Source organism: Chiloscyllium plagiosum, chromosome 10 (assembly GCF_004010195.1).
Source record: "Chiloscyllium plagiosum isolate BGI_BamShark_2017 chromosome 10, ASM401019v2, whole genome shotgun sequence".
Taxonomy (NCBI): Eukaryota; Metazoa; Chordata; class Chondrichthyes; order Orectolobiformes; family Hemiscylliidae; genus Chiloscyllium; species Chiloscyllium plagiosum.
Genome location: NC_057719.1, coordinates 44,569,652 through 44,587,039, shown reverse-complemented (window position 1 = coordinate 44,587,039; position 17,388 = coordinate 44,569,652). Strand labels below are relative to the sequence as shown.

Below are 17,388 nucleotides of genomic sequence, written 5' to 3'. Positions count from 1 at the left end.
AAACAGAAAAGATAAACTCACTTTGGGTACAATATGGTTGTTGCCTATATCGTCGCGACGGCAACACACAGTCTGCCACGAAGACCAGAACCTAAAATAAAGCAGATTTTTAAAAAATTTTAATCTAATAACCAATTATCATCAAATAATTACATTGGTGAACCATAACAAAAGTTACTCACTTTTTAAATTACATAGTTCAGTTTCTCTTAGTCAAGATAGCACTCTATGATATGGAGTTTGCACAAATTTGTTTGACTATATCCTTATAGGATAACTGCTAACAAATCTATGGTATGCCATAACTTAACTGCAATAAATGATATTCAAGTGTTCATTTGCATTACTGAAGTATTGCTATCCAAGACAGGCCTGCTTCTGCCATATAGCTGGTTTGCTGACTAATATCCTCTGTCCATGTCACAATTTAGAATGATAATTGCCTGCCTATGCATGAATGCAGAGATACTTGTTTCTTACAATCAGGGTGTGACCTGCCCCATTTTTATGGAAATACACATACAGCCCACAATTTCAGTTATTTGTAGCTCGACCGTACTGAAATTGGCAACCTTTGATAAATTGTACACACAGTAGCCAATGGTCATTGGCATCAAGACAAAGTACCTCTAATTAAACAAGCATCGCTAAGTCTACTTTATATAGTTGTCATCAGAGACAACTATATGAAGCTAATGGAGTTGAAAGTTGATTCCAAGTTATTTAAATACTATTTCAGGATGAACAGTTTTTTTTCCCAGTGAGGTGAAGCAGTTTGCATGATAAAGGAAATACTGAAAATCAACCTCCTCAATTCCAGTCACAGCCAAAATTCAAACTAATGCAAGTCTGACATCAGTTCAATTGTGACATCAGATCAATTAAACTCTTTAATGGTAAGATGCTTATTTCTGATATATAAATATGATGCTACCATTCATAAGTTGAAAACCTGTGAAACCATAGGAACAAAGCAGAAACATAATATGTTTATCAACTTTTTCACTTTAATTCTGTGGACAATTTAATTTCCTGACATAATTTTCAGCAATAATTTGAAAATGTTTTGCATATCTGAATTATGACTTAGAGGAATTAGGAATTATTACTAATCAAATTAGTAAATCTTACCAATCCAAGTGCAAGACCAGAAATAAGCGTTATCAAAGCAAAAATGCTATATGATCCCCAAACTGGTATGCCGATAACTTCCGTGAAGTAATTGTGACAATGCTAGAAAATAAACAAACATGCCATAGCAATTTTGAATTGCAACCACAATCCAAAGCATATAACTAAATCAGTTAGTGGCAATGACAGAGGCCAAACATGACATAGAAAATAAGGCCCCCAAATACATCAATATAGTACACAAAAGTAGGAGGATGCCTGGATTTATTTCCCATAACTATGGAATTACTTTTAAAATTATTTGAATTGCTAAAGAACAGCATATCATCAAAAGGGGCCATGCATTTTTACACACAAAAACACAATCATTTCAGTTGTAGCCTTGATTGCTCCTGTTAACGAGTTAACAAAATTGGGAGAGGCCAATTGTATATAAATATCAACTGCTGTTCACCAAAATACAGGGAACCTCAATTATCTGAACGAGATGGGCGGGCACTATTTCGTTCAGATAATCGATCATTCGGTTAATCAATTAAATGCCTTTCTTCTGGGGCTTGGAGTTTTTAAAACAGTCTGCTCCCCGTTCAGGAGACTACAGCAGCACACAACGCACGAGGCCCCACCCTAAGTCTGGCCCGCCAACTCCCGCTCCCCAACCCCGTCTAACGCCCCACTGCACCCAACCCCACCCACACCTGCCCAGCCCAACACCGCCCCTTGGAACCTCCCCCGCCCGCCCCCATCCCTGTCCAGCACCGCCCCCACCCCCTCTCCAGGACAGCTGGACTGGACACCAACAAAAAGACTGCTGCAGCTGCCTTTGTGGGATAAGTCTCCAAACACTCCAGGGAAGGTTTGGGTAGAGGGTAGAGGGTAGAGAGTGAGAGCGGGCAGTCAGTCATTTGGAGACGGTGCCTGTTTAATCACTGTAAACAAAAGATGCAATCTGTTGGAAACAAGTCTTTGATGTAATGTCTATCAGGACCTCGAGATCTCCTTCGGATAATCCGATTTCAGATAATTGGTATTCGGATAATCGAGGTTCCTCTGTATTTCTTAAAATACACAATTACTATTTTAGCCTTCAACTGAAATCTTTTACACCAATAATGATAATAAATTGGTAGAAGGTTGAGAGAAGAATGTTGAGGTATAATAAAGGGGAATATTCTCTGACAAATGCTATTCCTCAAATCCGTACCAGGGTCTAGCATTACACTATATGTGCTTTAACAATGGCTTGGGCAACATAACGTATGCTTATAATGTGGAAGTACAAGATTATCGACTTCAGATCCTTGAACAAAAAATTGAAATATTTTTTAAATGGCAAGGTACCAGGAGGAGAGAAGAGATTTGAGCTCTCCATGCACACAAATCATAATAATGTAATGAACAGGAAAAAAGATATCCAAACTGTAAGAACCATGATTCAGCATTAAACAGTACAACTGTTAATAGTAGAATCAAAAATTTAAAAAACTTACACGAATCCACATAGACAACTGAAATAATGCTGACATGCCAGTCATCCTGCAATGGAAATCAAAGCAAGGATATCAGTAATAGTCAATTAGGATTAAAACATTTTAGAAAGAAATAGCTAGTCATTCAACTTGAACAAATTTAGAAAAAATACAAAAGTCTGAAAGATTTACGTCAAGTTCCAGTAGCATTAACGGCTTGTGGGCTATAAATTGATAAAAGGAATGTGGCTGAAAAATGTGTTGCTGGAAAAGCGCAGCAGGTTAGGCAGCATCCAAGGAGCAGGAGAATCGACATTTCGGGCATAAGCCCTTCTTCAGGTAGGAATGTGGGCCAATTACCAAACACATCTCACCTTGGAAAAGGCTGAGATTAATAAATTAGGTGAACAGAATTAAGTAAAAAAAAACCAGAAAGAACTGCAGGTGCTAGACATCAGGAACAAAAACAGAAATTGCTAGAAAACTCAGAAGGTTTGGTAACATCTGTGGAGAGAAATCAGAGTCAACACTTCTGGTCCAGTGACTCTTGTTCAGAACTAAATATTCTTTTAGTCCTTCTACATTAATATAGTAACAGAAATTCTATTCGTGATAACATTTGTTTTGAATTCTACCAGAGGAAAGCTATCAATTGGCAAATGCTGAGAACGATAAACCATTCAATATTATGCACAAGCTCCAAAACAACATCTGAAAGTAGCTGAAGACACCAACGTTTACAAGGAATAGCATCTGGCAATAAATATACCTCCCATCAAATTTTATTAAACAATCAATGCTCTTACCTAATTACAAATCAGATATGTGGATGTAATGACAGCATACCACAAAATAAATTTAAAGGGAAACTTTTTAAAGTTGCTTTCTTATCCCCAAGTACATTACATTCACTATTTTCCAGATGAGTGCAACGCATATGCCACATTCTGGCTTTTGGACGCTTACCCACCATTCAGGATTGCACTCAAACATTTTTTGTTCTCTACTGTAATAAAGAATCACACACAATGAATTAAGAGTTGGACTAAACAGAGCTCAGCATACCACAGCCAATGGATCAAGTGTATGCAGTCCTGCCACATTCGGTTGTGAATGCTGATGGAAAGTTAAACCATTAAGAGGTTAAGGGCCCATAAATATCCCATGTCACAACAATGAGAGGACCCAGCACATCACTGGAAAAGACCAGGCTAAATATTTTGATCCACCTTCAGTCAGAATGGACAAGTGGATCCACTCCTCTGGAGGTCCTTGTATTACAGATTATAGTCTCCAACCAATTCAATTCACTCCACATAGTCAGAGATGTACAGCACAGAAAAAGACCCTTCGATCCAACCTGTCCATGCTGACCAGATACCCCAACCCAATCTAGTCCCACCTGCCAGCACCCGGCCCATATCCCTCCAAACACTTCCTATTCATATACCCATCCAAATGCCTTTTAAATGTTGCAATTGTACTAGCCTCCACCACTCCCTCTGGCAGCCCATTCCCCACACACACCACTGTTGTCCCTTAGGTCTCTTTTATATCTTTCCCGTCTCACTCTAAACCTATGCCCTCGAATTCTGTACTCTCTCACCCCAGGGAAAAGGCATTGTCTATTTATCCTATCCGTGCTCATGATTTTACAAACCTCTGGAAGGTCACCCCTCAGCCTCTGACACTCCAGGGAAAACAGCCCTAGCCTATTCAACCTCTGCCTACAGCTCAAATCCTCCAACTCTGGCAACATCCTTGTAAATATTTTCTGAACCCTTTCAAGTTTCACAACAACCTTCTGATAGGAAGAAAATCAGAATTGCAAACAATATTCCAAAAGTGGCCAAACCAATGTCTGTACAGCTGCAACATGACCTTCCAACTCATTTACTCAATACTCTGACCAATAAAGGAAAGCATACCAAACGCCTTCACTATCTTACCTGCCTGCGACTCTACTTTCAAGGAAGTATAAATCTGCACTCCAAGATTTCTTTGTTCAGCACCACTCCATAGGACCTTATCCTTAAGTGTATATGTCCTGCTAAGATTTGCTTTCCCAAAATCCAGTACCTCGCATTTATCCAGATTAAACTCCATCTGCCATTCCTCAGCCCATTGGCTCATCTGATCAAGAACCCGTTGTAATCCGAAGTAATCTTCGCTGTCCACTACACCTCCAATTTTGGGAGTCATCTGCAAATCATTTATGTAAGTGATGAAAAATAGTGGACTCAGCACTGATCCTAGTGGCACTCCACTGGTCACAGGCCTCCAATTTGAAAAACAACCCTCCACGACCATCCTCTGTCTTCTACCTTTGAGCCAGTTTTGTATGCAAATGGCTAGTTCTCCTGGTATTCCATGAGAACTAACCTTGCTCACCAGTCTCCCATGGGGAACCTTGTTGAACGCCTTACTGAAGTCCATATTGATCACATCTCTCACTCTGCCATCATCAATCTTTAGGAGAAAGTGAGGACTGCAGATGCTGGAGTACCTGAGTTGAAAAATGTGGTGCTGGAAAACGCAGCAGGCCAGGCAGCATCCGAGGAGCAGGAGAATCGACGTTTCGGGCATAAGCTTCATTCTTCATTCCTGAAGAAGGGCTTATGCCCAAAACGTCAATTCTCCTGCTCCTCGGATGCTGCCTGGCCTGCTGTGTTTTTCCAGCACCACATTTTTCAACCCTCATCAATCCTTTGTTACTTCTTCAAAAAACTCAATCAAGTTTGTGAGATATGATTTCCCATGCACAAAGCAATTTTGACTATCCCAAATCAGTCCTTGCCTTTCCAAATACAGGTTCACCCTGTCCCTCAGGATTCCTTCCAATAACTTGCCCAACACCGACATCGGGCTCACTGGTCTATAGTTGTCTGGCTTGTCCTTACTACCCTTTCTTAAATAGTGGCACCACATTAGCCAACCTCCAGTCTTCCGGCACCTTACCGGTGACTATCAATGATACAAATATCTCAGTAAGAGGCCCAGTAATCACTTCCCTAGCTCCCTAAAGTGTTCTGGGACACACCTGATCCTGTCCTGGGGATTTATCCACTTTTATGCCTTTCAAGAGAGCCAGGACTTCCTCCTCTGTAATATGGACATTTTTCAAGATGTCACCATCTATTTCCCCATATTCTATATCTTTCATGTCCTTCCCCACAGTAAACACTAATGCAAAATACTTGTTTAGAATCTCCCCAATCTTCTGCAGCTTCACACAAAGGCCATTTTGCTGATCTTTGAGGGGCCCTATTCTCTCCCTCGTTACTCTTTTGTCCTTAATATATTTGTAAAATCCCTTTGGATTCTCCTTAACTCTATTTGCCAAAGCTATCTCATGTTCCCTTTTTGCCCTCCTGATTTCCCTAAGTATATTGCTACTGCATTTATACTCTTTTAAGGATTCATTCTATCCATCTTGTCCATGCGTGACATATGCTTCCTTCTTTTTCTTAACCAAACCCTCAATTTCTTTAGTCTTCCAACAGTCTCTATACTTACCAGCCTTTTCTTTCGCCCTAACAAGAATATACTGTCTCTGGACTCATTATCTCATTTTGTAGGCTAGAGGGTCAATAAAGCAGAAAATGAAATGCTGTTCTCCCAGCTAGCGCTCCCAACCGTCCCTTTACCTGCGAACATCTGCCCCCAATCAACTTTTGAAAGTTCTTGCCCAATACCATCAAAATTGACCTTTCTCAAATTTAGAACTTCAACTTTTAGGTGTGGTCTAACTTTTTCCATCACTATTTTAAAACAAATAGAATTATGATCGCTGGCCCCAAAGTGTTTCCCCACTGACACCTCATTCACCTGCCCTGCTTTACTTCCCAAGAGTAGGTCAAGTTTTGCACCTTCTCTAGTAAGTACATCCACATACTGAATCAGAAAAGTTTCTTGTACATGCTTGACAAATTTCTCTCCATCTAAACACTTAACACTGTAACAGTCCCAGTCTATGTTTGGAAAGTTAAAATCCCCTACCATAACCACCCTATTATTCTTACAGATAACTGAGATCTCCTAACAAATTTATTTTTCAATTTCCCTCTGACTATTAGGGGGTCTATTAAACAATCCCAATAAAGGTGATCATCCCTTTCGTATTTCTCAGTTCCACACAAATAACTTCCCTGGATTATTTCCAGGAATATCCTCTCTCAGCACAGCTGTAATGCTATGCCTTATCAAAAACGCCACTCCCACTCCTCTCGTCTCCCTTTCTGTCCTTCCTGTAGCACTTGTATCCTGGAATATTAAGCTACCAGTCCTGTCCATCCCTGAGCCATGTTCCTGTAATTGCTATGATATCCCAGTCCCATGTTCCTAACCATGCCCTGAGGTCATCTGCCTTCCCTGTTAGGCTCTTACATTGAAATAAACACAGTTTAGTTTATCAGTCCTACCTTGTTCTCTGCTTTGTCCCTGCCTGCCCTGACTGACTCGCTTCTGTTCTCAACTGTACCAGTCTCAGATTGATCTCTTTCCTCACTATCTCCCTGGGTCCCACCCCACCAACCTTACTAATTTAAATCCTCCCGAGCAGCTCTTGCAAATTTCCCTGCCAGTATATTAGTCCCTTTCCAATTTCGGTGCAATCTGTCCTTCTTGTACAGGTCACGTCTACCCCAGAAGATTCCAAATGATCCCAAAATGTGAATCTTTCTCCCATATTGCAGCTCCTCAGCCATACGTTCACCTGCTCTATCCTCCTATTTCTGCCCTCACTAGCTCGTAGCACTGAGAGTAATCCAGATATTACTACTCTCGAGGACCTCCTTTTTAAATTCCTGCCTAACTCTGTATTCTCCCTTCAGAATCTCAACCTTTTCCCTTCCTATGTCGTTGGTTCCAATGTGTACAATGACCTCCTGTTGGACCCTGTCCGAGACATTCTTGATCCTGGCACCAGGGAAGCAACATACTATTCTGATTTTTTGCTGCTGGCCACAGAAACACCTGTCAGTCCTCGGACTAGAGAGTCCCCTAATACAATCGATCTCTTGGAACCCAACATACCCATCGTTGCATTAGAGCCAGTCTCAATACTTGAAACTTGGCTGTTCATGCTACATTCCCCTGAGAATCCATCACCCCCAAAATTTTCCAAAACAGTATACTTGTTTGAAATGGGATAGCCACAGAAGACCCCTCCACTACCTGTCTATCTCTCTTACCTTTCCTGGAGTTAACTCATCTATGTGACTGTGTCTGCGACTTTTCTCCCTTCCTATAACTGCCATCCATCACACCCCCCCCAGGTCTTGTAAATTCCTCATTGCCTCTAATTGTCGCTCCAACCATTCAATTTCATCTGATAGGATTCGCAACCAACGGCATTTATTGCAGATATAATCTTCAGTAACCTGTAAACTCTCCCTAAACTCCCACATCTGACAAAAAGAGCATATCACTCTACCAAGGACCATTTTTGCTTCTTCCAATCTGCAGAAGCAGAAAATAGCACCGTCTTATTCCTCTACAAAACACTGTTCCAGGTTAACTTAACACTAATGGCTCATATTTTTAAGTTTAATCGAGACATATCTCAATAAAACATATAATCAAGAAAGAACCCACTCTATTCACTACTGCAGACTTACAGCAAGACCCTTAAAACCATTCACATATGTGTTTCTGTGCTGTGACTCTCCCAAACAGGTTCCTCCAAGATCAGTTGTAAATTTCACTGTTTGTTAATTTTCCCAGATGCACTCCGATGTCCAGCAATACATGAATTCAACAGCAAAGGCAGTAACTGCGCAGGTTCACTGCTGTGTCAGTTAGCAATGTGGGTTTCTTTCTCTCATTCTGTCTCTCTCCTGCACTGACCTCACCATGGTGCTGCCTTTGTCTGTACCTCACCCTTTTAAAAGTGCCATTGTTTTGACTTTTTTTTCCCCCGAAGTTCCAAAACAATGCAACAGCTTGTAAAACAGTAATTGCTGCTCCTGGAATTCAAGAAAATCACTTCCAACACCTAAAATACCTCAAACAAAAAAGGAGCAGCCTGTTACAGCCAGAAATATTTCCCATCCTCCATCTGGCACTTTTAAAAGGGTGAGGAACAGGCAAAGGCAGCACATGGTGAGGTCAGTTTCATGATCACAAGAGACAGCTGAAGGCACTAGATATAATAAAAAAAGACTATGGGCCCTGACAATATTCCAGCAATAGGACTAAACACTTGTGCTCCAGAACTAGCCACAACTGAGATAAATTGTTCCAGTAAAGCTGCAACACCAGTGTCTACCCAACAATGTAGTAAATTGTCCAGAAATGTGCTATGAACAAAAAGCAAGCAAAAACCAACTCGCCAATCACCATCGTAGCAGTCTACTCTTCCTCATCAACAATACCATCAATTGCCATTTGCAAAGGAACAATAAGTTCCACAAGGCCCATTCAGTTCCTGGCCTCATTATAACCTTGGTCCAAACATGCATAAAATAGTTGCACTCCACGGTGCCTGCCAAAACTGGAGGAATCTGGGGAAAGTGTCTCGGGTGGGTGGAATCATACATAGCAAAAAGGAAGATGGCTGTGCTTGTTGAAGGTCAAACATCAAAGCCCAGATCACCACTGCAGGAGCTTCTCAGGGACGTGTGCTAGGCCGAATCATCTTCAGCTCCGTCATCAATGATCTTCATTCCATCATAGGGACAGTATTGGAGATGTTCATTAATGGTTGCATAAATCTACAGCACCATTACAAACACCTCAGATACCAAAGAAGCCAGTGTTTGTATGCAGCAATATCAGGAAACATCCAGACATGGACTGGCAAACGGTAAGTACCTACTACCACTGAAAATCCCATTATCAACATCCTGGAGGAGGGTACAAGTTAAAAGAAACTGAATTTAGACCAGTCAAAAAAACACTAAATGTACTAGATCAAGTCAGGGTCTAGATATTCTACAGCAGGTAATCCATCTGCTGCTTTCCCAACATCTTTCCACCATCTACAAGGTACAAGTTAGGAGTATGATACAAAGCTCTCCACTGGATGGATGCAGTGGTAATCACAACAAACTTGACAACATCCAGAATAAAGAACCTGCTTAACTTTACCTCAACCATCACTTTTGGCGTTAATTTCTTTCACAGCCAATGGTCAGTAGCAACAGTGTGTCATCTGCAAGATGCAGTAGATTACCAAGGTTTCTCCACCAACACTTAAGGATTAGGGCAGCAAATATATGGGAACACCACCACCTGCTAATTTCCCTTGAAGCCATCCACACCATCCATTCTTTCACTGTGTTGGTTCCAAATCCTCACTTCCTAACATCCCAAGGACTACATGGGTTCAAGAAGTCAGCTCACCACCACTTCCTCAAGCATAGTTAAGGAATGATAATAAATGCTATCAATCACAATAAAATCAGTGTTTCGGATCATGTTCAAATATTGATTGGACCCTGGGAAACAATAAAATAGGCCTCAGTAGTTTTAATTGGTGTCAAACCTTTTAAATAATATCTTGTAAAGTAACTTACAATATTAAGAAATAATAAATAACAATAAAACTAAGAAATATAACTTACTCAGAATTAGAAAACTAATACTACATTGTAATCTGGATTACTTAAACTTACAAAAATGAGGAGGGTCGCAACCAAGAATACATTGGTTCGATGGATTCCCATTTCTTTCCATCTATAAAGTCAATAAAGTCGTTCTTCAGTCTAGGGCCTTGATATTTTCTAAACTCTCCATCCTTACAGCTGAAAAACAAAACAAAAAGCAACTATAAACACTTAAGTAAAGAGACCTTTTCACTAATCTGTACATGAACAAAACTAGTACAACTGTTAAAGTTAAGCAAATTAAATGCCATTTAAAACAGCTATAATCCAAAAATCTGAATTTTATTTTTAACCCTGCTCTTAAACCTTTATATGAAAGAAGTTGCATTTTATTTGTAAACACACACATTGGTTTATAATTACAATGAAAGTTAAATCATTGTAATTAGCCATACCATACTTGTAATATTAAAAGGTTTTTTTTGGTATTATGGTAGCAAAAGCAATTTTCTTTTGGTTTTTATGATAATGTCATGTTGAGACATCTCGGAAGTGTTTGAAAGGGCTAATACCCTTGATCCCCCTGATAAGCAACGCAATCAGAAAGATTGTGGGTAGCGGAAATTGCTGCTGCACAACACGTATTTTTGACTCCAAATAACTGGTTGTGTACACTTGTGGCCATACCTAGGCATCTCTATTCAGCAGTCATAGAAAACAAAATGAGCAGCCCATCATTCCTAGCTGTTGTGATGTCAGGATACCATCCCATCAAAGTGAATGAATACAAGGAATGGCAGGTAACACAGATGATGTTAACAAGTCAGAAGGTCAATGGTTCAGAAGGCACAGATGAGTAATGTTTGTAACACATTTAGGGTGCAGCTATTATGCTTAGTAAAGAATGTGGACAGTCACCTGTGAGGAGCCTGGGACCACATACAATATAAACCCCATACTTAGTCATGGCAAAGCAGGTTTCCTTGTAGGGATAGCGACAAGCTGGACAGGAAATGAATAAAACATTTAACATTAATAGGCAATGAATATGATCACAGTTCTGTTGAGATACTTAAGCAAATCTTACTTCAGAAGATCCTTTAATGAATAGTTTTGTCAAAGTAAATATCAGCTATGTATTTCTAATCATCCATTTAGGAGATCTTTTTATTTTCATTTTGTTTACTGCAGACTAATCATCTGGACGGCAATTAATCCAAAGTCCTATTCTATGGTTGGAATGACATAACAAAGATCTTTCAGATTTTCTTCCCTCAGGTGACTATAAACAATAATCTCAGCTATTCTGACTACTAAATCTCTACAAGCATACAGTTGTTTGTCACCAGGTTTCAAATACCTACCCCATTCTTTGTGGCAAGGCTATCAGAGTCAGCTACTCAAAAGACCACCAATACATTTGCATCTTTCAAACATTGACCACCATTCCCAAAATGTTTCCTTCATAAGTGGTTTCCACTGCTGCCTCACGGAACCAGGGATCTGGGTTCAATTCCATCTTTGGATGACTGTCTGTGTGCAGTTTGCACAGCCTCCCAGTGTATGGCTGGGTTTCCACTGGGTGCTCTGGTTTCCTCCCACAGTCTAAAGATGTGCAAATTAGGTGACTGAGCAAGCTAAATTGCCCACAGTGTCCAGGGAAGTAGGCTAGCGAGATTAGACATGCAAAATATGTAGTTATGGAGACAGGGTGGATCTGGATGAGATGTTCTTTGAAAGTCAGTACAGAGTCGAAGGGCCTAATGGCCTCTTGCGGCACTGTAGGGATTTATGAATCTTCTATTTTCTAGGTCAGTTGACTGGAACAGATCTCAAAAGATCATCTCTGGGTACAGGGGAATGCCTCAGAGCATCTTTCCCAGACAATGAGATGTAGATGCATTTTTGGCAAGTTATACATAATTCATTGAATAAAGAAGGTTATTTAAAGGCTTCATAATACAAAGATTGTGGATTAAACACATTACAGATGCATGAGCCCAAATTCTGCATTGAGAGTTACCAAGATGCTTACACTCTTTGGATCTGTATTGATTTCCTGCAAATATCTAATTTTTACTTGTAAAAAAGTTGATTTGTAGTCTATATTAAAGACACATAGCTGATATCCTAAGAAAAGGGAAAGAATTGTAATTACAGTTTCAGGCAATGCTACATTACCACAAGATGCGTATGACAAATCACATTCTTATTCATAAGGAGTGTAAACTCATTATCAAAGTAATTTTAAATGGTTTTGAAAAAGGCAAAAGTCTCAATCATGTGTTCTACAGGATCAGCATGATGTTTAAAGATTTATGTATTTGTGGATATTAAAATGATATAAAAAGAACTTAGATATAAGTAAATATACTGTACGTTGTAATTTTGTCCAGTGCTATTTGTAGCGAAGTATTATATACTCACTGGTATATTGTAGGAAGAGCAGTAATAATGAAACGGCCACTCAAACCTATTTTAAAAATACAAAATGGATTCTCAGTTAAAACAAAATAATTAAGAAACCTTTGTATCAATTATGAACAAAACAATGGGTTGATTAAAAAAAAGTACTAAATATCACTTAAGAAAGGAGTCTTTAACTGTTGCCAGTCAGTTTGCCCAGGCAAGCAGAGCTTACTATATATTTCTTATTTTTCAGCAGATAAACTGAAAATTTTATTTCAACATGACTTATACAGATTGGAAGGTATTTATGACTCCAAGTTGGATTCATATTTATGACTCCAAGTTGGATTCTGCAGATGAGCAATACTAAAATTGATATTTCTGAAGTGACAAACAGGCACAATATTTCAAAGACCACATGCTGATTTATAGTTCAGACTTCTGACAAAAACAATGCTTACGAAACCTAGGCACTTGCCCCAGTACAAAATGAATAAAAACTACATCCTTGTCACTTTATGTAGCAACTACCTCCATATGCAAAGCACAAATACTCCTCATATAGATTATTACAATTACATCAAGAATAAAGCATGCAGCCATAAAATCAGAAGGGTACAATTATACAGATTTGAAACATTTGTGCAGAGAACTGGCAATAACAAAATATTCCATTCAGCTGAAATGCTTTTGCAATTATTGGTTTAACACTGGCAGAATTAAAAAAAAACCTCTCAAGTGTGAAAATCTATCACGTTCTTCTCAAGAGTGGAAATAATAATCAGTCCTTCTAGTTTGCACACACTTCTGAAGATTCATTCTTTACAGGAGATTTTAGTCAGGTTTTGTTCCCCACAACAAAATATTATTTGAGTGCAATGACACTACTGCAGAAAATTACCTGGCTGTTCAGTTACATCCACTTTGGCTACGTTAACACCCAGATCATCACTCCACTCTGCAAACTCATTCCATTCAGACTGTAGCTGCTGGCAGGCAGGACACCAGGGGGCATAGCTGGAGATTAAAGTGGACATACAGATTAACACAAATGCATAGTTACTTACTAGAATCACTGCAACCCAACCCCCTTTTTTTTGTTTTAAATTACTCTTACTTTTAGAAATCCTATGAGTAGCAAAACATCTGTAAGTTATTTTAGACATCGTAACTCAGAAAAGTTTAAAGGAGGTAGGGATGTGATTGTTAAAAGTGACAGCCCTTCCTGGGTGATGGTTACTGGCCCTGATGTGGTTCAATTTCGGTAATTTTTTTCAACCTTCACTGACTCAGTCTCAGGAACACAACTTGCTGCAAACAGCACGTGGGAGAACCGCCCAGTCCCGGAGGCTCAGTTCCCCATCCCCATCCCCATCCCCATCCCCATCCCCATCCCACCTCCCGTCACTCACAACTCCACCATCCATTCTCCTTCCAGGATCTCCCTCCAGTTGTGGTCGGTGATGACTTTGACTGGACTCCTCTGGGCCTGTACGGCCAATACTGAAGCCCACACGGTCAACAGTAACAACGTTACCAAACCGAGCTCAGGCCGCCCCGAGGACCCGGCCGCCGCCATCTTCCCGACACATCCGCTACGCACTGCGCGTGTCACCTAGGCGGGACATGCGCAGTCACAGTGATTTCCAGGTGGTGGTGGTGTTGGTGTTGTGGGGGTGGGAAAGGGTCGAGCAGACTCCCTGAATGTAATATAACCATGCAATGGACATGTAACAGGGGGTACACACATCACAGGACAGAATTGGATTTGGCAGATCTAGAAGGCATTGGGAAGAATGCAGGGTGATGGACAGAATGCCTAGGTGTAGTCGTGCCATAAAGCAGAGACATTCAGAATTATGCATGATTCAAGGCCCATCAGAATGGACACAATGTATGTTCATTCTTCATCATGGGTTGCAGGTGTCACTCGTTCAGCAAGCATTTATTGCCCAACGGACAGTCCTGAGTCATAGAGTCATACAGCATGGAAACAGACCCTTCGATCTAACCAGTCTATGCCGAACATGATCCCAAACTAAACTAGTCCCACATGCCTGCTCCTGGCCCGTATCCATTCAATCCATTTCAATTTGTGGATTTATCCAATTGTCTTCTAAATGTTGAAATTGTACCCGCATCGTTGAGTTGAAAAATGTGCTGGAAAAACACAGCAGGCCAGGCAGCACCAAGGAGCAGGAGAATCGACATTTCAGGCATAAGCCCTTCTTCAGGAATGAGACCGGCATCCACTCGCATCCACCACTTTCTCAGGAAGTTCATTCCACACACAAACTGCCCTCTGTGTAAAATATTGCCTCATATGTCTTTTTACATCTCTCTCCTCTCACCTTAAAATGTACCCCATAGTCTTGAAATACCCCATCCTAGGGAAAAGACAACTACCATTAACTCTATCTATACCTCTTATTATTTTAAAAACCTCTTTCCGATCACCTTTTAACCTCTTACACTTCAGTGAAAAAGGTCCCAGCCTATTCAGCCTTTCTTTATAACTCAAACCTTCCATATCCGGCTACATTCTGGTAAATCTCTTCTGAACCCTCTCCAGTTTGATAAATTCTTCCTTTAAGTGGACACAGTATTCCAGAAGAGGCCTCACCAATGTCCTGAATAACCTCAACATGACTTGGCAACTCCTATACTCAAAAGGACTGAGCATTGAAGACAAGTGTGTAATGACTTTTTTAACCACCCTATATATATGTGACACAGACTTCAAAGAATTATGTACCTGCAACCCTAGGTCCCTCTTCTACACTACTCAAGGCCCTACCATTAATTGTATAAGCCCTACCCTTGTTTGTTGTACCAAAATGCAATACCTTGCATTTATCGAAATTGAACTCCATCTGCCATTTTTCAGCCCATTGACCCATTTGATCAATATCTCTTTGTAATCTTAGAAAACCTTCTTCATTGTCTACAATGCCACCAATTTTGGTGTTGTCCACAAACTTACTAACCATGCCTTCCATATTCTCATCCAAGTCATTTTATACAAATGACAAACAAAAGAGGACTCAGGACTGATCTCTGTGGAACACCACTGGTCACAGGCCTCCAGTGTGAAAAGCAACCAGATACCATTACGCTCTGTCTCCTGCTGTTAAGCCAATTATGTATCCAATTGGCAGGCTCGTCCTGAATCCCATCCCTACCTTTACTAATTAGTCTACCATGCAAAACCTTATCGAAGGCTTTACTAAAATCCAAATAAACATCATCAAGCTTTTTGGTAACTTCCTCAAAAAAAACTCAAACAAATTTGTGAGACACAATTATCCTCACACAAAACCATACTGACTATCCTTAATCATTTTTGCCTTTTTAAATGTTCATAAATCCTATCTTTTATAATGACCTCTAACAATTTAAGCACAACCAAAGTCAGACTCAGGTCTATAGTTTCCCGTCAACCACATTGCTTTGAGTCTGGAATCACATATAGGGCACTAGGTAAGGATGGCAGATTTCCAACCCTAAAGGACGTTAGTGGATCAGACCCATTTTTAGTACATGCACTAGTGCTTCCTTCCTATCGCCAGTGTCTTCATGCAGTCTGACCTGATGGTGATGGAGCAAAGCATCAATCAGCCCAATTGCTCTCATCTTGAGTGATCTTGGCTCCTAGGCCAGTTCATACTCGCAGACTCTCATGAGTGCATGCCAACACGTCTGAGCGGAAGCCAGCAATGCTTTTCCATGTACAGAGAGGCTTTGTCATGCATGCCTTTGCTACCTAGGATAGCCACCTCTCTCAACCCCTCAGCCTTCCAGATGGGCTTGGAACAAGGTTCTATACAATACGCAAATAAGCCAAGGGAGAGAAATTTGAGAAGTTTTATGATTCCCAATCATTTGTGTAGAGCAGTTGGATCCAATTGTAGATTCGCCCCCTCAATTCTCCTTTTGGAAAGCACATACATTTGAAATGATTGTTGCTGTTGAAGGAGTACTACCAATGGGGAGGAAGTAGAGTATTTTGTCTTTTGGATGAGGTGTCAAATTAAATATTTGCTTGTTTAGTTGAAAGTGCAAGATATATCGATACTTGCCTTGATTGGTCAGTGTATTGAGTATAACTTGAGACGTCATGTTGCGGCTGTACAAGACATTGGTGAGGCCACTTTTAGAATGCTGCATTCAATTCTGGTCTCCCTGCCATAAGAAAGATGTTATTAAGCTTGAAAGGGTTCAGAATGGATTTTAAAGGATGTTGCTGAGACTGGAGAGTTTGCATTATGGGTATAGGCTAAATAGATTGGAGCAACTTTTCCTGAAGCATCAGAGGCTGAGGGCTGATCTTACAGAAGTTTATAAAATCATGAGGGGCATGGATAGGGTGAATAGTCAAAGTGTAGGGGAGTCCAAAACTAGAAGACATACGTTTAAGGTGAGAGGGGGAAAGACTTAGAAGGGGCAACGTTTTCACGCAGAAGGTAGTCTGTGTGGAACGAGCTGCCAGAAGAGCTGATGAAGTGGGGGGGGGGTACAATCACAACAGGCATTTGGATGAATACATGAATAGGAAGGATCTGGAGGGAAATGAATCAAATGCTGACAAATGGGACTAGATCAGTTCAGGATATCTGGTCAGCATGGATGAGTGGGACTAAGAGGTCTGTTTCCAAGCTGTATAACTCTATGACTCTACATCAAGACAAGATGATCAAAGAACTAATATTTGGTGCTCCGTGACCATTAGACAGCTAACATGAATTGGTCATTTATCTCATCATTATTTTTAATTTGTTCATCTTTGAAAATGGTTCTTATATAACCTCTATTCCAGTCATTAAAAAGTGTTT

At 40.3% G+C, this 17,388-nt stretch overlaps 1 protein-coding gene across 2 annotated transcripts in view; it reads right to left on the bottom strand.

Annotated features, from left to right (window-relative positions):
• Positions 1-14,212, bottom strand: part of tmx1 (thioredoxin-related transmembrane protein 1) — a 28,548-nt gene extending 14,336 nt beyond the window's left edge. The window contains exons 1-7 of one of the 2 annotated variants that reach the window (XM_043697632.1): positions 13,969-14,212; positions 13,458-13,573; positions 12,575-12,620; positions 10,217-10,345; positions 2,622-2,667; positions 1,132-1,233; positions 22-91 (exon numbers count right to left, since the gene is read on the bottom strand). In XM_043697632.1, coding sequence (XP_043553567.1) covers positions 22-91; positions 1,132-1,233; positions 2,622-2,667; positions 10,217-10,345; positions 12,575-12,620; positions 13,458-13,573; positions 13,969-14,135 — 676 coding nt within the window. In that variant the 5' untranslated portion in view covers positions 14,136-14,212. The remainder of the gene's footprint in view (positions 1-21; positions 92-1,131; positions 1,234-2,621; positions 2,668-10,216; positions 10,346-12,574; positions 12,621-13,457; positions 13,574-13,968) is intronic. The other variant, XM_043697631.1, reaches the window with a different exon arrangement.
• Positions 14,213-17,388: the final 3,176 nt, after the last annotated feature.